We start from the raw sequence: 21,062 nt of genomic DNA, 5'->3' as shown, positions 1-21,062 counted from the left end.
ATTGTTAGATTATATAAATATGGGAGAACAATTCTAAAACCCTTTTTCATGTTTATTAATGAAGTCTTGTTAATCTTTTTGTAGCAAGATGTGTGATTTACCCATGATTTCTACCGCTATATATGAATAGTTAGAAAGGTGAAAATATTTCTTCTTTACTTTATGAGCCCATGGTATTGTACTTTGTGGGGTATTTAAGAAAAAAAAACTGTAACCCATGATTTATATTCTTGTAAATCATAACTTTATCAATAGTACCACAAATTTTGAAATCTAGTGGCAAGATTTCATAAATGGACTGACCGGACAGCTAAAGTGAAATTACACAAATTAAGTAAGAACAGAGAAAGCAAAGAAAAAACAAACAATTATTTCGAAATAGTAAAGAGAAAATACAATTATTTAGATGCTATTTTTCCATTTAAGTTACAGACAAATAGATAAGTCAAGTACCTCTTTTTTTTTTTTTTTTTTACACACATGCTCATACACACATACACAGACATACATACACGACATTCTGAAGCAATATTATATTTTAATGAGTAATTTTCATAGTAACGATTATTACATAAATAAATTGTAAAGTCGAATCTATAGGTTAATGATTGAATGGAAAATAGGTTTTAACTTAAATTATTTAACAAGGAATCATTTTCATTGGAGTGGTAATTTGTAACTATGCTAAACAAGAGGGGAACCCTAAAAGTAGAAATCAATAATTAAATTTTATACCCCACAAATAGCAAAGTATACTACTTTTTTCTTTAAACTACACTTTATTTTTTTTTCTCCTTGTAAAACTTTGAACTTTCTAGCAGGCATTATATTCACTTCACCCACCACCTCGAATAGTTGATCTAAAAAAAATCGAAACTTAAATTAGGTGATTAATAAAAAAAAAAAAGCTAGAATACATCAGCTTTTACTTTTATTAATGTGTACATCATTTAAACGAAAATTGGAAGATATAGAAACATAAGATCTTTGTTTATAATTGAATGATATTCCCTCAGTTTTTTATAAGTAATGTTTTAGGAGAATGCACATAGATTAAGAAATTATTTAATTTTTGTTTATTTCTAAACTAAAACATCATTTATTATCTAATCAACCAATAAAAATAATCTACAGAATATAAATCGTCAAAACCAATAAAAAAATTAATTAATTTTGCATTGAAATTTGAAAACATCATCTATTTAAGAACAAAATTAGAAACTTAAAACATCATCTATATAAAAACGGAGAGAGTATATATACTTATTTCGTGGAAAAAGAGGTAGTGTAATTATGTACTCATATAATTACAACCTAAATAAAGTTATTGTAATTATTGGTTTGGTAATTTCACCATTTTGGTGGTGAGGCACAGTTTCCTGTCGGCAATGCTGACTTCTCACCAAATCTCTCTCGAATTATATGAATGTGTATTTGATTTTATTTTTGCGTTAAAAGGTTTAAAAAAGCTAAAAGGAGAAAAGAAAATGAAGAATAATCGGAAAAACGGTCTATTTCCCCCCGAGAAGTATCGCATCATAACAGATAGAGCCCAATCTTTGATCCCGGTCCTAATGTCCCTGAAATGGAAGTTCAACACCTAAATGTCCCCGAATCGAAAGTTCAACACTTAAATGTCCCTGAATCTGGGTATCGTCGGTTTTAGCTGTAAACCCGAGACCAAACCATGTATTCCCAAAACCAAACCGATTAAATATCCGATTATATCCCGTAACCCGACCCAGTCTCGAATTCATATTTCCCAGATTCGATTTCAAAACCTCACAATCCCCAAATTTAGAACCCTAAATTCCAAATCCCCAATTTCGATTTCAAACCCCAATAATTATCAAAGTTCTTCAATAATTCAACAACACAATCATAATTTGATAGCTAAAGAAATACAAATCAATAATTTCATAATAATCTGCTCATAAACCAACAAATCTCATGTTGCTCCATGGAAACTTCGTCGTTCCCGCCGCCGTTGCCCCAACACCAATCCTCGTCGAAGAATCAGCTCTTACACCACCACCACAACCTTTACCTTTACCATAACCGCCGATTTCCCTCTTCTCCTTGCGATCAAGCCAATGATGATACTTGTTATCATCTTCTTCCTCAACAAAGCTAGATCTTTTCACTTTACTCTTCTTCTTCTTCCCATCCATGTTCAGTGTATTCATCTTCACCACATCGAATCCATAAAAAACAGAGTTTGAAGAGAACTTATAAAATCACGAATTCACGATAAAAAAAAACCCCAATTTGAAGTTTCACAAAAGCAATTGTCAATAATGAGTGAATTTACAGAAAATCAATCGAATTTGAAGTTACAAAGAAGCGATTAAGAAACTGAACTAAGGATGAGGAAAGACTCTGAATACTTGCATCCCAGATCGTTTGGTTAATCTCATCAATCTTAGAAATCGTCATGGAGAAGAAGAGAGACTAATCAAAGCTTATCAATATCGAAGACCCCATTGATTTCATCAACCAAAATTTATGTCTCATCTTTGGAACTAAGTGGTGATGACAAGAGTAGACTGTTGATGGAGTTTGAGCAGCAGATTAGATCAACAAAATCGCAATTTCTCTCTAGGGTTCTTTCTTTTCGATTTGGGGATTTTTTTTTTTAGGGTTTTGTTTGGGGATTTCGGTTTTAGAGAGTAAATCGGATCGTAATTGGGCAAAATCTGGTTTACTCGGGTTATAATTAGGTTTAGTTGGTTCGTAAATCGTTTTTGAATACAGTAAACCGATTAAACCCATCTCTGTGTGGTATTAGCTCTCGAACTTTCGATTCTGAGACATTCAAGTGTTGAACTTTCGATTCGGGGACATTTAGGTGTTGAACTTCCATTTCAGGGACATTAGGACCGGGGTCAAAGATTGGGCTCTATCTGTTATGATGCGATATTTCTCGGGGGGAAATAGACCGTTTTTCCAGAATAATCTAAATGATTTGAAGAAAACAACATATTTTTTTTTCTACTACATAATAGTCAGTAAATAAAACTTTAATGTTGTTTTAACTTTCAAGAAAACTAAAGTTATGTGTTTTTTTTTTGCTAAGAACTAAAGTTTATGTTTCTCTCCCTTTAACACAAAAAAATAAAAAATATCGACAGTACGATTGTTTTACATACATTTTTTCAGCTTTTCATACATTAAACATATCTTAGTGCATATATAGTAGTTTTCAATAAACAAATACTATAGTGCACACTGTACATTATGTTTTGCGTAGAGAAACCTAAACCAACTAATGCGATAATTCTTTGACAAAAAAAAAACCTAATGCAGTAATTTACATTTTTCGTTGATAAATATTTGGAAAGAATTTATAATGTATATGGACTTATGTATATTAATTACATTTATCCCCAAGAGCTTATAGTTTGATGGTTAAAATTAAAGATGCATCAACACAAAAATCAAAATGTAAAAGATAACTAAATAAGTTATACGTATAAAGCAAAAAAAGAAAAAGAAAAATGATTTAGGGCAGTTGATTGCGCTACTGATGAATTTTACTACGTGGCAAGATCAGTGGCTCAGAGATCACTGCATTCGTGTGCGGTGGACACTTGATTTCAGTAATCCACTGCTATTGAACCTCTCCAGTATAATTGAAACACGTGTCACTGTGCAGGAGAGTACACGTAATCGAAAGAGCAGCAGATAAATGTCTCCCCTTGGTAAAGAAAAACTTGCGATGAAACAGCGTCGTTTTACACTGACAAATTTCTGAATATTTCCTTGTGTCTGCTGGCACGTGCGTCAAACCATCTCGTATTTGACCGATGGTAGATCTACGTAGTTTATGATGTAATAGTTCCCCTCGAGTTACGTCATCTAGTATTTTCACAACATATAAGGATTTTAACTCTTAAAAAGGAAACTATCAGTCAAAATTTTTAAAAAAATCATTTTTGGTGATTGTGTAGAATTAAGAGTAAGCTTGGGCCAGACGACATAACGAATGATAACAACCACATTGCTGACACTAAAACATCATTTTGATTTGTAATTATTAAAGCAAGCAATCTTTAGAAAACATCAGTATTTTGTCCACACATATTGCAATAAAATTAATCTTAGCGCAAGTATCTCGTCATTAATTTAAAATTGGATTGAGAACTAGTTGTCTGTAACAACTGATACGAATTTTAAAATTAAAAAAAAAAAAAACTCAAAAATTAAAGAAAACTAATAGTGATCGACCTATTTTTGTTAATATGTTCAAAGAAGGACCTACCTTATATAGTTAGATTGTTCCGTTGAGTTAACCAACATGTTGATTTTCTTTTAAGCTGCAAATTACCTACCAAAATTCCATTTTCATGTAATATCGTTGTTATCTTTTTGTGATATTTTGCAAAATGAATACGTATTTAAAGGAAAAAATTGTAAACTAGACTGGCAAAGGTTTCAGTTTTGGTACTATATCGTTGTTATCATTCTCCATATTACGATTTTGAAGTTAAATTAATGGCTGGTTTAGGACATACTAACAGAACCATTAGTTGGTTTTGTCATGGTAGATGAGAAAATACATATACGAACAAGTCAAACAAATACATATAATCTTGTAATCTTTTAATTAATTCAATTAGATTATTTGCTTTTGTCTCCCTATAAAGCTAAATAAATTAAAATTCAGGTATATAAGACAATGATTCTGTGCAGTGCTACACATACGACTTTACGAGTGGCTGTCATTACTCATTAGGTCTCCGAAAATTAAATAACCCAACTATGTTAATTAATTACTCCATCCGTTTCGTTTTAGTTGTCGTTTAAGGTTTTCTCACACAAATTAAGAAAAACATTAAATTTTCTGTTTTACCCTTCATTAATATATATTATAAATTTTTTTATTGGCCAAAACATTAAAACAATAGGGATAATACTAGAATTTTTACCAAACATTTGCATTAAAAATCTAAAACGATAACTATTACGAAATAAAATTTAAGTTCTAAAACGACAACTAAAACGAAACGGAGGGAGTAGTTCTTAGTACTCGGTAGAAGAGTAAGGAAAAGACAGTAAACTCCTGAGTTTCATGAGTTGAAAAATCCACTGGCAAGGTCAATCTAGTCATTTATGTTACAAATTTATAGTTTTTATTTCATTTAAATAATAAAAATTTGGTATAGCTGAGGTCAAATGAAACTTTAACTACTGAATCGAATCTGAAAGTAAGATATGGTAGGTATGTTTATTGGTTTCCACATTCATTGGATTGCTTCTTCATCATTACAATACACAAAAAAATGTGAATCGCACAATCTTGTATTTGTCACTTAATATATTCATAGCAGTTAAATGTGCTATTGAGATTAAAAATGTTTAGTCTGGTGGAAATGAGCGTCCCTGATCTTGGTTTTATGAAATGTTATGGTCAATTTTATTGTTTATAAATGTTGGTTTCAATAACTACCAAATACATATTTTTCACACGCTCACGCTAGTCGTTTTGATTCATATATGCTTTTTATACAAAAAATTCCAATGAGGTAATATTCAAGAAATTGAAATACTACTCATTATGACTTCCGTTCATATGATAGGTTATTCATAATAATGAATTAAATTATTAGGAACTAAAATATATTATTTGAAAAGAGTGATTATCATTCCTCATGATATGAATTATGGAATATATATAACTTAAGAGCATTATGATAGAACAGAATGTATGTTTCTTCTAATTATGCATTGGAGATATTTATATGAGTAAACCCTAGATAAGCACGATCGAGCATGTGACGGAATAATTTGCCCTAGGTTTCTTTTATTTAAAGGAAATGATGAACCATGACTATATAGGTCAATCAACCCTTCTCTTTTTTCATCATGATTCATGAATCAGCACCATCATATTAATTCGATTCGTTAAAAGACTTAATCACACGTTTATCTTCTTAGCAATTCAAAATAAATAATTATAAAAAATCAAAATGATTTGTTAAGACAATTTGGACCATAATGTACACACAAATCATGGATTCAAAAAAAAAAAAAAAAAAATCATGGATTCAAATATCGAAGAACGTAAAGAACATGTATACACATTACACATTTACACAAATATTACTTCAGTCAAATTTTGTATCGTATTAATGTATTGAAATTTAATATGCTAACTGCTAAGAAAGAATTGGCGCGAGCAGACAAGAAACTTAGGCAATCACAAACTGACGCGTGTTAACAATGTAAACCATCCACGTAAGTCAATTTCAAACCACAAACTCAAAGAGTGTATTATTGCCTTCCCTCCATTTTTTCGAAGACATCGCGCGCTTTGTCGCTTGAGCATCCCCTGCGCAAGTTATCCTCCTCCGCTGTCGTATAAACGGCGCACATTAGTGAAAATCCGAAAAATCCGTCTCTCCTCCTTCGTAATGGCGACGGCAATCTCCGTTCAAACGGGTCGGATCCGGATCCTAAAGAAAGGCTCATGGCAACCGTCGGATCAAACGGTGGGTCCCGTCGTTTACTGGATGTTCAGAGATCAAAGGTTGAATGACAACTGGGCGTTAATCCACGCCGTTGATCTTGCAAACAGAACCAACGCGCCAGTGGCCGTCGTGTTCAATCTGTTCGATCAATTTCTGGGCGCAAAAGCGAGGCAATTAGGGTTTATGTTAAAGGGTTTGCGCCAGCTTCACCACCAAATCGATTCTCTTCAAATTCCGTTTTTTCTCTTACAGGTGAGTCCATAGCTCGATCTCACACCAAACCCATTTCAAATTAAATTGCTTTGTGGTAGCAATTTCAGAGGAACCATGGAGGAAAAATTAGGGTTTTGATAGTTAATTGAAATTTAGCTGTAAAGTTGTGTTCTTTACTTAGCTCAAGATGAACTTTATGATATAACAATTCAGGGAGATGCAAAGGAGACAATCCCTAAGTTCATCGCAGAATGTGGAGCTTCACATCTGGTTACTGATTTTTCGCCTTTACGGGAAATTCGGAGTTGTAAAGATGAGGTTGTCAAGAGAACGAGTGATTCATTAGCAATTCATGAAGTTGATGCACACAATATAGTTCCAATGTGGGCTGCTTCGGGTAAATTGGAGTACAGTGCTAGAACAATTAGGGGTAAAATCAACAAGCTACTACCTGATTACCTCATTGAGTTTCCTAAACTTGAGCTGCCGAAGAAGAAGTGGACCGGGATGATGGATAAGAAGATGGTTGATTGGGATAGCCTCATCGATAAAGTTGTAAGGTTAGGTGCTGTTTCATGTGTTTAATAACGCCTGAGTCTTTATGCTTCTTTGGGAATTGAGTTCCATGATGATTATGATATATGGATAGGGAGGGTGCAGAAGTACCTGAGATTGAATGGTGTGTGCCGGGAGAAGATGCAGGGATGGAAGTATTGATGGGGAAGAAAGATGGGTTTTTGACGAAGAGGTTGAAGAACTATTCAGCGGACCGGAATAATCCTGTAAAGCCGAAAGCACTCTCTGGTCTCTCTCCTTATCTACATTTCGGGCAGATATCAGCTCAGCGATGTGCCTTAGAGGCACGTAAAGTCCGGAATACTTCCCCTCAGGTTCATAAATCTATCATACTTTTGAATGTATATACTTGTGTAGCTTTCTCTGTTTTTTACCTTTTGTTCACACTCTTAGTTTGGTATTTGCATTGTTTGTCCTTAAAAGGCGGTCGACACATTCTTGGAAGAATTGATTGTGCGAAGAGAACTCTCCGACAATTTTTGCTACTATCAACCTCATTATGATTCTTTGAAGGGAGCTTGGGAGTGGGCACGCAAGTCATTAATGGATCATGCTTCAGATAAGAGAGAACACATTTACTCGTAATGTTTTAGCCATTACTCCTTAATTCTTTTGGATAGAAAAACTTCCAAGCTTCTACATGCACATTAAAGGGTATTAAAATTGTAGGTTGGAGCAGTTAGAGAAGGGACAGACAGCTGATCCTGTAAGCCACCAATCTCTCTTATCATATCATCACCTCAGTTTTTTTGCAATTTATGTTAGTTTTTGAGTTGTTGAATCTTGGCAGCTATGGAATGGTTCACAGTTAGAGATGGTTTATCAAGGGAAAATGCACGGTTTCATGAGGCTAGTAAAATCATATATTTAGGTTTGACTGTTCTATTTAATGGCAACGATGTAAAAACTGACACTTATCAACATTACATGCAGAATGTATTGGGCAAAGAAGATTCTAGAATGGACCAAAGGACCTGAAGAGGCCCTCTCAATATCCATATATCTAAATAACAAGGTTAAGTTCCAATTTATTTCATTCTGACCCTTTTCTTTTTGTATCTACCAAGGATTTCATTTTTGTTGCTTAAAGCTTTGATATGTTGATGTAGTATGAGATTGATGGTCGTGACCCGAGTGGATATGTTGGGTGTATGTGGTCTATATGCGGTGTTCATGATCAGGTTCTTCCGTTTTCTCCACTAGAAGTAATAGTAGAATAGACTGGAGAATATTTGTGTGTGATTGATCGGTTTGTGCTTTGACGTGTTTTAGGGATGGAAAGAGAGGCCGGTTTTTGGGAAGATACGGTACATGAACTACGCGGGTTGCAAACGGAAATTCAATGTGGACAGTTACATCTCTTATGTCAAGAGTTTGGTGTCAGTAACAAAGAAGAAGAGGAAAGCTGAAGAACAGCTCACCAGAGACTCTATTGATCCCAAGATAAATAGTGTTTAGGTTAACTTCGAATGCCTTTGTGTTGTTACTTGTTAGACTACCTTGCCCTGCGTTGGCCAGTTTTATATTCAATGTATTATTAAGATTCAAAGCAATCTAATTGAAAGACGTACAAAAGAGAAGATTCTGAAAAAGTAAAGAAGGGTTTAGGTAATTTACACAACAAGACAATAGCCAAAGATCTAGAAGTCAACTTTATGAGTTGCTTTACATATTTATCCGGCAAACAATAAGGGTACACTTACAATCATGATCTCATAATCTGATGATTTTTGTTCACTTGGTTACAAATTAGATTGGGAGATAAGAGAACAAAGACAGGGATTTGATTTGAGATCTGGATTCTCATATTTGGAGATCGTCTATAGATAAATCATTTGCAGTCAGAAGCTTCAATTTCTGTGGGAATCAAGAAGAGAGAAGATTACTTTGATTGAAAGGGTGATTCATATATCATACTTTGCCAAATCTTGGAATGTGAAGTATTTGTGTGGCTTACCGTTATGAACTGTGGAGGATCGTCCAGGCTCGTGGACCCGAGGATTACTTCTCTTTTGAGTTTTGTGGATAGTTTATGGCATACTTTTAACTGATAAGCAAAGATCCCAGGAAAAGAGATCAGCAAATATATCATGATTCTACGATTTGAATTTAATTCCAACAATGAAAGCCTTTTTACCATAGCTTCTTACCTCTGATCTTGTCGCTCCACCAACGATGAACACAAATATTCGCTGTCCCATCTTCCTGAAATCGCTTGATGCATGTCTCAGTACCGAATCACTGCAAGAAGGTAAAAAAAAAAAGAGTCAAGAAGTTTATTTTTCGCTGTTCCGAAATGATGTGAGCAAGAAGTGGATTCTGCAAATGAACAATGAGACGCGTGGTTTTATCTGGCTTTTAGGTTTTACTTTGCTAACACAAAGAAGTTAAGAAGATTGACGAATACTCAACTTATGTTTTAGGTTTTACTCAATATATTGCATTGATCCTCGGATTCTTTGTTGGATTATTTAGAAACAGTACCTTGAATATCCATCATCTGAACCTCGAGGTTTAGCCCATGTTGGTGTGCGTCTTGATCTCATGGACTGAGCAGCTTGACCTTGACTACTAGTTGCTGCTGATGACAGTGAAGTTGATCCGTGGAAACTTGGGCTTGGGTCGTTCATACACGGGAAATCCTCTTTTGGCAATTCTCCTTTGCTAAGTTTTTCAATGAGTTCCTGCAAATTCCAGAAATGAAAAACAGTCAACAAAGTCAAAAGTAGTGTCCTGTGCAAAACTCAAAAGAAAATCAACAAAGCCAATTGCGATTGGTACCTCAATCATGGGGTAAAAACGAGATAACTGCCATGCTGCTTCCTCTTGGCGCTCTTTCCTGACAGCTCGTTTTTTCTGCAGCCGTTAACAGGCAATGTTAAGAAGATGTACATTTTAATATATAGAAGGAAGATTCGGTGAGAAGATATAACCTTGTGAAGGTCAAACTTCAAAGTGAAACCTCCCGGGGTATTCTTTTTAGCATCGACGGCTGAACCAAGTAAGCTCATATTATTTACAGCGGTCATGTCATCAGATGAGAGTTTTGCCAACTAGAAACAAAAGCAATAATAAAGCCTTAGATGGGGTGGATGCGAATTAAACAAAGATCCAGAAGTGCTAAAACCCCAAGTACCTTCATTAGATTTTGACCTTTTTCACCTTCAAACTTTTCAGGGTAAATTGTTGCGAGGATCATCAACAGGCGTAACTTACCTTCACGGCTCGCTTCCTGTACAGTAGTTCGAAAAATTATAAAGCTCATCAGCTCAATATCTCATGAAGTATTACAGTAAATCAACAACTGTTAACTAGATGCAAACCTCTTGAGTACTCAAATATTTAATCACATCCTTCATTCCAGCATCACCAAAAACAAGGTCTTGTTCAAGTTGTCCAAGCTCCCGAAGTCCTTGCTCTCTGATAAGGTCGTTGAGTTTTCTAGCAATCTGCAACAAGAAGAAAGAGTTATATGAATTCGGTGCTCAGAGAAAAAGCCAGAGAAGCAAAAACTCTGGACATCTGCAGACAGTTCGTCAGACACTAAATCCTGTGAAATGTTAATCAAATGATGCATATTAATAAAGTAATTGTGTGTAGCACCATCTAAAGTTAAAGTGGAGGTGGACGCACCAAGAAAAGAAAAGGAGAGCATTGCACATAACTATGGAACTACCTCTACGTGGAGAGAGAGCTTGTCAATTTGTTCACTGTACTGTGGCAATGCTTGAACCATCTTCTGCAAATCTCTTGTAGAAAGCTCAGCTCCATCTCTAAAAAAAAGAGTCAAACAAAATTAGTCAAAAGGAGAGAACAACTACTTCTCCAACCAAATAAAGTATACCACGTAGATCAACGTAGAGTAATGTAAGAGTATTATCAATCTGAATGACAAGAGGAACTAATCCAACAGTAAAATCTGGTTCCACCAGTTCAGGAGAAGAGTAATATATGCTATCTAGTTACATTTACTACAGAAATAAAAAGTAATACCCACCTCTTACCCTGAAGCTGAGCAGCTTTGTTTTTCGATAAGAAATTGGTCATCTTGTCATGCAATCTTTCACTAGCCTGATGAAAAAGACAGGTCCAGAAGTTTAACTTTTTTTTCCGTTACCAAAGAGAAATAAATACCTAGGCATCAGACTCACATCTGCTATATGTGCATGTCGAAGCTCTAGCCAAATAGGATCATGTTCCTCTAAGAGCACATCTTTCTTCTCTGGTTGTCCACCTGATTTGCTTGGAATCTAAAAACTAAATGAGCATCACATGGAGTATCCAGGAAAAGAGCCACCACAAAATCGCAATAAATTATATGGAAAAGTGTTGAACTTACCACATGTACATATTTGTTTCCTTCCATGTTCAGTAAATCATGGCACATAGCATCATATGTCCACTCATGTATAACAGGGGCAATCTAGACATTCAAAACAAGCAAATGCTGCTAATCATATAACACTTGTAGAGTAGGAAGCATGAGCTCCATAAGTAGATGGATGCACTTTCGATTAGTAAACGAAACAAATAAAAGGCGCATCAAATGTAAAAAAAATGTTATAAACCTGGTCTATGGATCTGTCAAGAATGAGTAGCTCGCAAGTTTCAGTCTGAGGAAAATTTTCAATCGACTGTTTATGTTTTGCCAGACAATTCCAGATTCCAGCTGCAAGCTTTGTTGGAATTAAATCGCGCAAAGTTGTCATTGTCGATGCATCAAGTGACTTTGCAGCTCGGTATCGTACTGCTGGGAATTCCTGTAACGTCCAAAATGATTCAGAAGAGTCATCCGCATAATATAATCATATTAATCGTGGGAATAATGATTGTACCCGTAATGAAGCAAAGACTGTGGCAATTCGAGAAGCCACCACATTCAAGCACGCATCGCCTTTTCGAGAAGTTTCCTCGTCACCGAAAAGATCCTCTAAAGCTCGCTCATGATCGGTGATGAAACCCTGTACAGGTTATCGTTAATAAAATATCTCTTGTCCCTCTTTCACATCATGACACATACACTAACAACATGATACACATGCCACACTGCATTTCAAACCATATAATGGGAACCAATATAAACGCGGCTAAAATGCACGAACACAGGAGATTCAGAACAATCATACCTGGCTATCAATGGCAAAAAACTCCAAATTCATCTGCAGACCAAAAATCAAATAATAAGTTATCGATATTGATGCAGTCACAGCTCTATAACACAGATACTAAAGTAAATCAAATTAAATAGCAACAATCAGTATATACTAGAAAGTATGCTTTTTGCAATATACACCTCTCTTAATCCTCCAATCCGAGGTAATACACTCGAATCTTTCTTGATGTGACCAACCAGTTCCTTGGAAACCGGTGAACTGAAGAAAACAAATGCCCTTCACAGATGCAGAGGAATAAAGAAGAAAATCAGTGTTATAAAGAGACTGTCTTTAGGATAGAGTCGATATCTAAGAGGGGGTCATGTCCTTACTTCTTGTACAAGGGTGATTTCCCAGACATGTCTGACAAGAACATGATGACACTGATGAAACCGAATCAAACATTATATAAGAGGAAATAACAAATGTCACATTTTGGAAGGCAAAGGAAAATCGAAGAAAAATTACTTCTCTTTAGTTGGCTGGATGAAGTATATTGCATCCATTGAAGGTAGAGGTTGTCTTCGTCTAAATATGTCTTCAACCACTACAGAGAAATAATATCTTATGCCAATTAAATTATTCCCAAATAAAGCATCATATCGAACTAGAATTTGAACAAAAATACTAATTCTCACGTGAAACTCCTTCTTGTGTGATATCAGCCATTTTGCAGGCGTATGACATTATCTTGACAGTAAGTTTGTCCATGATTAGTACCTAAAATGCGAAAAAGGAAGAAAATTTAGCCGAAAATTAGGTATCAACCTAGAAGTGAAAAACATAATCGGGCCAGCCAACGGTGAATGTACACGAAAACATACCTTCCATGTGGATTTTGAGCTCCCTGTCTTCGCAGATCTAAGCATCTCATACAAGAGTCCTGGGAATTAAAGAAATGTAACAGATCAGATAGACAACCCAATAGCAATAGATAAAGCCTCACCAAAACAAGGAAGAAAAGTAATGAGACTTAAGAGAAAATAAGTAGTGATAACAGCCAAAGCCTCGTTGAATTTAGACCCATGGATGCATGACAAGAGCTACACTGCCTATAACTCTCTACAATCATATTCCACAAACCTCTTCTCAAAGATTAAACAACCATTTGAAACATGTATCAGTTTATGTTCCTAAGTGCCCGATAGGCAAACATTTTAGCTCTACTACCAAATTCATAAGCATCATCGAAAATCTTAATTCTAAACTTTAGAACCAAACCAGTGTAACAAACAACATATTTCCCAATATTACATATAAACAAACAGTCCCAAAGCAATTCCGCGACAAGTCTTAGAAGCCTACACATTATCGGTCTCACGACGGTAGTACCCAGAATCAAATAGAAACAACAAAACTAAAATGGCTGCTCCGCAAAACCCGGAATCAGAAATAGATCACGAGAATCCAGAAAAATCGACAAGTCAATCCAAATCAACGAGAGTCAAAACAGATATATAAATCAAATGAAATCCGATACAGATAGAGAGAGAGAGAACTCACGTTCACGCGTAATCTGTCGGAAATTCTTGTAGTCGCCACCATGAGACGACGAATCAGAGTCGGAGTACGACATAGCTGCGATCTATCAATTTCAGACTTCTTAAATCTCCGATCGACAGATCGAACAAGAAGACTGACCGGAGACAAAAGAGAAATGAATCGCGAACTAATCAAAAATAAAATGTAGAGAACTAATCAAACGACGAGACGAAGACCGATGAAGAAAGCTCTCTTTTTTTTTTCTCTCTCTCCAACAGTTTTTTAATTAAAATTAAATTTATCTCTATCGAAAACCGTGTTGACCCGAACCGGCGGTTTGAATCGGTAAACCAAGCTTCGAACCTTCGATGTGGACTGGGTCTCTTCGATGATAAATAGACAAGTTCGTTTCATGTGTTTGTTGAAAAGTTTTCCAAGTAGAAGAAAATTTTATTTCTAGGATTCATATATTCCCAACATGTAAAAAACATAAGAAAGTGTGAGAGTAATTTATGGACCAAGTCATTCATCACTCATACACAATTACACGTATCCACACCAAACACTTGGAACTTTTCTTGACTCAGAAGAATTTATGGATCAAGTGTGAGATTCTTTGATGTATGTTGAATGTCGATCTACGATGAGACGAATCAGATTATCTTCTACGATGGATTCAGGCTTGTTGTTATCACGTCTCACCACAACATTACCGCTACTTGAAACAACCACTACCTCCTCCTTACGCGTTAATAGCTCATTTGCTACAACAGCGTGCACTTTGTATTTTTGTAGAGCCTTTGTAGCCTTCTCTATCAAAATCTTTGAGTCTGTCTCCAGCTGGATACAGAATTCCATATAAGTTATCCAGATTTTGGAGGGTTGAAACAAGAGCGAATAAAGAAAGAGATAATGACCTTGAACGATATGCAGAAAGCCTTTGGAGCCCAATTTGATCTCAAGATTGAAAGCATTTTAGGGACTTGAGCTAGTCTTATGTCCAAAGGACCAGATCCTGATTCTATTTTGTGCTCTGTCTGGTTTCACCAAATATATAACAAGTCAATTTTCAGACGCAAGAATTGTGTAGCCATGATCACAAAGATATGAGAATCTTACCATGCTCTTCCATGGCACATAAAAGTCAGATACAGCAGCAGCAAGATAAAACATTGAACATGGACCGACATCTTTTAAGACCGTTGCAATCAACCGCAACATCTGTTTGTATCCCAAAGTTAACCAGAAACATTCACAAAGAGAAAGTAATCTCAGTTTCAGCTCTGTTGAAGAAATCCCACAAGCATTGATATAAATTCTAATGGTTTCTTAGGCATTTATTTAAGAACTTAAATCACATTATATGTGTCAAGACAAAACAAGATAACTAAAGTAGCTAGTGTAAAGATTCAAGAACCTGGAGATATTCATATATGGTTGAGAATGGGAGTTTTAGCAACCGACCTTCTGCAACTGCCTGCAATGTTAATTTGCAAGGTTACTTACGCAAAAGACTCATAAAAGTGATCAGCTTGCAGTAAAATAAACACAATTGGTCCAATGCTTACAGCTTGCTGGTCCATAACAGCCATCTTCACAGCTTCTGAATGTGACCCATGAACTGGGAAAAAGAAAGAACAAAAACACATAATTTGATATAATACCAGACTAAAACCCACACTTTAAATCCATAATCAAGCATATACAGACTTAAGAAAGAGGTAGTAAAGAAAAACCTTGAATGTTTTTGGCATCTGGAAACTCAAAACATTCAAGGAATGGATCATCAGGAAGATACCGGCAATACGGTTGACAAGTTCCCCTAAATATCACATAATAAAACGGATTTAAAGAAGCATCATTTCACAAAATATTTCAACCATACTAAGTTAAAAATGTTACCTCCTGTAGAGAAAGATCACAGCATACCCAGCCTTGACGAAATTCCTTTGCAAACCAAATCAAAACCATATTTAGTATTCAAGAATCTCTGTTTACCAGTTCTATATTGAAAACAAAAACTAAAAACTTACTCAGTAGATGCAGCACCTCTATTACCAGAGCTGAAATTATCAATGTATCTTACACATCGTTGCTCCAATGGAACTGTAGTTCCACCTGAAGTCACACATACAATCCTCCTCTTCCCTCCTGATAAAATATAGAGAGGAAAAAAAACATCTAAATCATCCAGAAATCAAAATGTCACATATATAAAAAATTCTGATCTCACCTTCACACGAATGATTCAGCTCAATGAACTGATTCAGCTTGGCTACGATCTCTTCATTGTTCTTCAGAGGTGGAGACGATTCGAAAAACGAACTGATTTCATCTTCCACCAATCCAGAGATCGAACTCATTTTCAATCCTTTTCGCAAAACAGAATCAGACACGGAACATCGAAGAAACAAGGAAGAACGAACAAAGGTTGGGCTTTTTTCAGAGAAGGCTCGGATTTTGATTATCAAATTCTACAAAATGGGCCTGAGAAACGGCCCATTATGTTACTACCCGCGAAAATGTAATCAAATCCAAGATAACGAAACCAACGAGATAATGCCAATATTTTACTTTAGAAGACTCTTTCATGAATCACTTTGACAACAACACCAACTAATTCTAATTATTTCCCTGCAAAAGTCATTAAATAAACAGTTTTAAAATATTCACTTGCAAAAGCCATTCATTTTTTTAATTACAACCTCACAAGACAAAACAAAATCCCACCAATTTTATAACCTCCTTAAATCAACATAATTAACCTCCTAATGGGCTACAAATGCTTATTAAACTCTTCTCGCTTTTATTACATTCTTTGACCGTACGGTCTTCTAGTTCTTCCTCATCGCTGCCGCATTGCTTGCAAACCACCTTGCACTTAACCACACTTCCATAGACATAAAACCCGGGCTGAACCATAGCTCTAACCAGACTCTTAAACCGTTCCCCACCAGTTTCCTCCATGTAAATTGGATCAAACCGATCATCTTTCTCCACGCGAAAGATTTGCAAACCAGGGTTCACCGAATTAGCCAAAAGATGAACCAACCAAACACTCTTCGACGCACCAAAGAAAGCCTGCCACAAAACCCGGTTCAATCCAATTAGTTTTGAAATAAACCAAACAAAATCTGTATTATTAACCGTTCGGTTAACGCTTGCTTACCTGTAAAAGCGGTTCAGGCCAGGCTCTGTTCCAGCTAAGCATCGAAACGACGTCGCTCATTTTCCGATCACAGAATCGGCTAAACTCCTCCGAGAAATGCTTGGTTCCTCTGCTCAACACCTCATCCCACGTGAGCTCCATCAAGACGTTAAACGAAGCGTAATTGGATTCACAACGATCAATCGGATTCAAAATCCGGGTCGACCCATTCTTCTGAAACCCAGAAGCTTCGAAATCCTCGAAGAAAGCTCTGCTCAGAATCGCTTCAAGGTAAAAGATCAAACTTTTAGGGTTTTTCGCGAAAGAGTTGATCTTTACATCGAATGGTTGAAGAAGAAGAGAGAGTCTCTCGTAAACTTTGCCACCGACGGTTCGTAACTGCGAGGCGAGAGATCTACTCAAAGCTCTGATAGAAGATCGAGATTCCGACACAGAAACGAGAAATTGCTGAATGATCCTGTCGTTGAATCCGTCTTTACGAATCGTAACACTCTGTTTCTTGTTGCTGCATTCGTCAAGACCGGATTTGAGATTGTGACAGTAAATCTCGAGTTTATTGAGTTTCTTCTCAAGCTCTGCCATGGATGATTTCAACCTAGAAGCTTCTATGACTGCGTCTTCTTTCTTCTTCGTGGCTTGAATCAGTTTATGAGAAAGCTCCGCCACAGCTAACCGCCACTGCTCTTCTCTTGAAGCGTCGGCGGCGGAGGAGGAGGAAGATCGCGGTGGAAGCGCCGCCGTCGCAGAGGAAGGTTTGGGACTTCTCCGTGTGAGAGATTGAAAGATGGATTTGATTATCAGATTGGGGCTAGAGATGAAAGAAGGATTGTTGTGGCTTTCGAGAGGTACGACGGAGAATTTGTCACGGTGAGAGTGGTGAGGCCGACACTTGTTGCAGGAGACGGCACCACCGTCGTCTTCGTCGTTGTCGTCATGTCGTTTTCTGGTTTGGGGTTTTCCGTTGTGGTGGAGAGGTGTTAGAGTGTGTTGGTGGTTGTTGCTGTTGTTGCGGCGGTGGTGATGGTGGTTTGGTGTGGCGGAAGAACCACCGTCGCTGCTTGGTGTTGCTCTGTTTTTGTATCTTTCTTCTTGGAGGTCATCTTCTTCACATTCTAAAATCTGAAAGAACAGAGAGAAATAAAAATGAAAATTAGGCCAAATTGAGATAAAAACAAAACCTTTGGATTTGTGAGAATCTTCAAGTGACACAAATATGAGATTCTAATGGAATCATTGAGATCAAAGGAGAAAACTTTAGACGAAAAGGTAACAGAACTTGCTTCTTTTCGCACTGTTCCTTCATTTTCTCGGGAAAATAATTGTGGGTTTAAGCAATAATACGCAAGAACAAGAAGATTTCAAGCTATATCCAGATAATTCCACCATTTTTGAAAGAACAAAAAGAAAGGTTTTTTGATTTTGTGACAGAGCAAAGACAAAACAAAACAAAATTGAGGTCTGTGTTGTCTTCTTCGTCCACCAAAAAACAAAGAAGATGGATTTGAGTTTGACTTACAGGAGTGAAGTGAAGGGATTGGTGAAGAGATGGAACAGGAGATTTGGAAGGAGAAGATGAAGACGAAGGAGCCATTTTTTTTTTTCTTCCTTTGCTCTCTTTTTTCTGGTTTGCTTTAATATTTAACTTTAATTTTATATATATACACACACACTATCATATGATAATATAAATTATTATCAAGTCAATTTGTAAAAAAAAAAGAAAGAAGAGGTACTAGAATAGTGATGATTATTTCTCATTTGGTTGTATACCGGTAAACTTTGGTCAAATATTAAAATTTGTTTCCATCTTAGTTCAAGATGAAAACCAAAATGAAGACTATGCTGCTCAAAGCCTCTAACAGACATGTTTTGTTGTCATCCCTCTAATAGACATTTCATATATACCATACAAAAAATAGTACTATTTCTCTTGTGTATAATGCATTTGATCACATATTATTGTTTCCCCCAAAAAATCCCCTGTTATTCAACAGTATATTCATTTGAAAAAATATTTCTTAAACAATAGTATAATTTTCGTATGAGATTGAAATAGAAAATTTATCGGTGTAAAACTTGCATGTGTTAGAAAACCGTCAAAACTTTACAGTATTACTATCCTTTGTTTCGATAAAAACTTGAAGAATCCAAATTATATTGCCAAGACAAATTAGTTACAAATCAGTATATAAATAATAACCAGTTAGTTACTTTAAAATAAAAATAGACCACATTTAAAATGGAAAAATAAGAACTTGAATTTGAAATTATCGTATAGATTAATTTTATAGATTGGAATAATTATATTCTATTAGAAAATCTGATCAAATTCATAGTAACTATAGTTTGATCATTCGGCATTTTTGTTTTGTTTCATCGGCGTTATTTAGTTTCATTCATTCCATTTGTTTCGAAATAATTGTACTTATATATTTTGTTAGTTCTGCCTGTTTCCCAGCACTAATTCTAGCGTCACTTTTCATGTTTTTTTGGCCAATACTTTCAATTTTGTTATTCAGATACTTAGATTTACGTGTTCGTGTGTGTACGACTGACTATATGAAGTGCAATGATTATAGTTTCTTTGGATATGTTAAAGAAATGTTTAATCGAGTTTCTCTTTTTCTGTTTCCTCTCCATCAATTTTGTTCATCTCGTCAGCTTATGATCATTGCTTCTGAAACAATCAGAAAAGTTTGCTCTAAAAGCTATATATATTTACATGTTACACGACCCACAAATTTTTAATTAATAGACTTCAGTTTGAAAATTTCCAATCACGTAAACGTATAAACTTGCGGATTATATTAGATTTTACATTAAGATCTAAATCATGAGCTCACTCATCCGATACTTTGATTTTGATTTCCATGTCTTGGTGAACATATACTTGGAATTATACAAAATACAAACAAAGCTATACGTACACGTAGGTGTATATTTATGGGTGTAACGACCAACTCATGTAACGACCATATTTATGGGTATACTTATTTTCTTTTTCAATCTTTTCCTTTTCATATAAAGTGTACCAAAAATTTGCTTTCAATAAATGCATATTGGGTTGCATATAGATTCGATGCTTGCAAGTTTTGGTTTGAATTCTAATTCTGCTACCATTCAGATCCCAACATACATTATTAGCTTATAGTAGTGGGCAACTGCAAAAAAAAAAAAAAAAAAACAGCTTATAGTGGAAACGACAAAAAATTAATTCAGTAATCAAAATAGTGAAACCTAATATTTAGCGTCAAATTTGGCAATGATGACCTATAATGGGGTTTTCATTTTGAAAATGAGATGATTGTATTTGAAATGTGATTATTTGTTAGGTTAGAGATCTGGTTGGTACGAGTAAAAAATACTACATTACATAATTGATTAATTTAGAGAGTAAAAATGTTTGTGACAGTAAATAAGATTTTAAAAATGAAAAAAAAAACAAATACTTAAACCAGTTTTTCATGACTTTAAAATGATAATTTAATTTAAAAAAAATATTTACCATTAAAATTCATCGTTTTCATATCGTACTGATTTAACAGCTTCTGACATTTTTACTATGCAGTAAGTTGTACTCCCTCCATTTCGTTTTAGTTGTCGTTTAAGTTTTTTTCACACAAATTAAGAAAATCATTAAATTTTCTGTTTTACCCTTTATTTTATAAAAAAATTCAGGCCGAAACATTAAAACAGTAGGAATAAAACTGGAATTTTCACCACATTTGTATCAAAAACCTAAAACGACAACTATTATGAAACAAAATTTTAACTCTAAAACGACAAGTAAAACAAAACGGAGGGATTACCATAATTCATCACTTTTACCATTGTACTGCATATCATGGAGACTCGTTATTATGCAGTCTCCCAAACAATTAAGAAGACTACGTTACTAACGAGCTCATTTTAAGTGATTTGATGTCTACGTTTTACTACGTTACTAACGAGCTCTAATGAATTATGGAACTGCATATTATAATTCCTTAGCAATTCGAA

At 35.3% G+C, this 21,062-nt stretch overlaps 4 protein-coding genes across 4 annotated transcripts; 1 reads left to right on the top strand and 3 right to left on the bottom strand.

Moving 5' to 3' along the window:
* The first annotated feature begins 6,160 nt into the window (after positions 1-6,160).
* Positions 6,161-8,851, top strand: LOC9325994 (deoxyribodipyrimidine photo-lyase). The gene is made up of 9 exons (XM_002892638.2): positions 6,161-6,722; positions 6,897-7,243; positions 7,333-7,573; positions 7,683-7,840; positions 7,929-7,965; positions 8,050-8,108; positions 8,193-8,274; positions 8,369-8,440; positions 8,532-8,851. Exons 1-9 carry the CDS (start codon positions 6,414-6,416, stop codon positions 8,715-8,717), a joined length of 1,491 nt encoding a protein of 496 aa, XP_002892684.1. The 5' UTR covers positions 6,161-6,413; the 3' UTR covers positions 8,718-8,851.
* Positions 8,823-14,266, bottom strand: LOC9325993 (SNARE-interacting protein KEULE). Its single transcript, XM_002889884.2, has 21 exons — positions 13,916-14,266; positions 13,237-13,295; positions 13,051-13,132; positions 12,881-12,959; positions 12,745-12,795; positions 12,553-12,649; positions 12,386-12,418; positions 12,095-12,220; positions 11,828-12,019; positions 11,599-11,682; positions 11,411-11,509; positions 11,257-11,330; positions 10,936-11,032; positions 10,583-10,708; positions 10,396-10,491; positions 10,193-10,312; positions 10,041-10,115; positions 9,744-9,943; positions 9,410-9,500; positions 9,217-9,306; positions 8,823-9,116 (listed from the first exon to the last, which is right to left on the bottom strand). Exons 1-21 carry the CDS (start codon positions 13,986-13,988, stop codon positions 9,063-9,065), a joined length of 1,998 nt encoding a protein of 665 aa, XP_002889930.1. The 5' UTR covers positions 13,989-14,266; the 3' UTR covers positions 8,823-9,062.
* A 45-nt stretch (positions 14,267-14,311) lies between these two features.
* Positions 14,312-16,352, bottom strand: LOC9325992 (phosphopantothenate--cysteine ligase 1). The gene is made up of 9 exons (XM_002889883.2): positions 16,128-16,352; positions 15,928-16,045; positions 15,797-15,841; positions 15,631-15,716; positions 15,463-15,515; positions 15,312-15,371; positions 15,014-15,115; positions 14,812-14,931; positions 14,312-14,734 (listed from the first exon to the last, which is right to left on the bottom strand). Exons 1-9 carry the CDS (start codon positions 16,255-16,257, stop codon positions 14,495-14,497), a joined length of 954 nt encoding a protein of 317 aa, XP_002889929.1. The 5' UTR covers positions 16,258-16,352; the 3' UTR covers positions 14,312-14,494.
* A 200-nt stretch (positions 16,353-16,552) lies between these two features.
* LOC9325991 (IRK-interacting protein) lies at positions 16,553-18,902 on the bottom strand. The gene is made up of 3 exons (XM_002889882.2): positions 18,580-18,902; positions 17,064-18,182; positions 16,553-16,975 (listed from the first exon to the last, which is right to left on the bottom strand). The coding sequence occupies exons 1-3, from the start codon at positions 18,652-18,654 to the stop codon at positions 16,655-16,657; spliced, it is 1,515 nt and encodes a 504-aa protein (XP_002889928.1). The 5' UTR covers positions 18,655-18,902; the 3' UTR covers positions 16,553-16,654.
* Positions 18,903-21,062: the final 2,160 nt, after the last annotated feature.

The sequence above is a fragment of the Arabidopsis lyrata genome, assembly GCF_000004255.2.
Source record: "Arabidopsis lyrata subsp. lyrata unplaced genomic scaffold ARALYscaffold_1, whole genome shotgun sequence".
In the NCBI taxonomy this organism is placed as follows: Eukaryota; Viridiplantae; Streptophyta; class Magnoliopsida; order Brassicales; family Brassicaceae; genus Arabidopsis; species Arabidopsis lyrata.
Note: the sequence above shows the minus strand (reverse complement) of the source record. Positions and strands in the feature narration are given on the sequence as shown.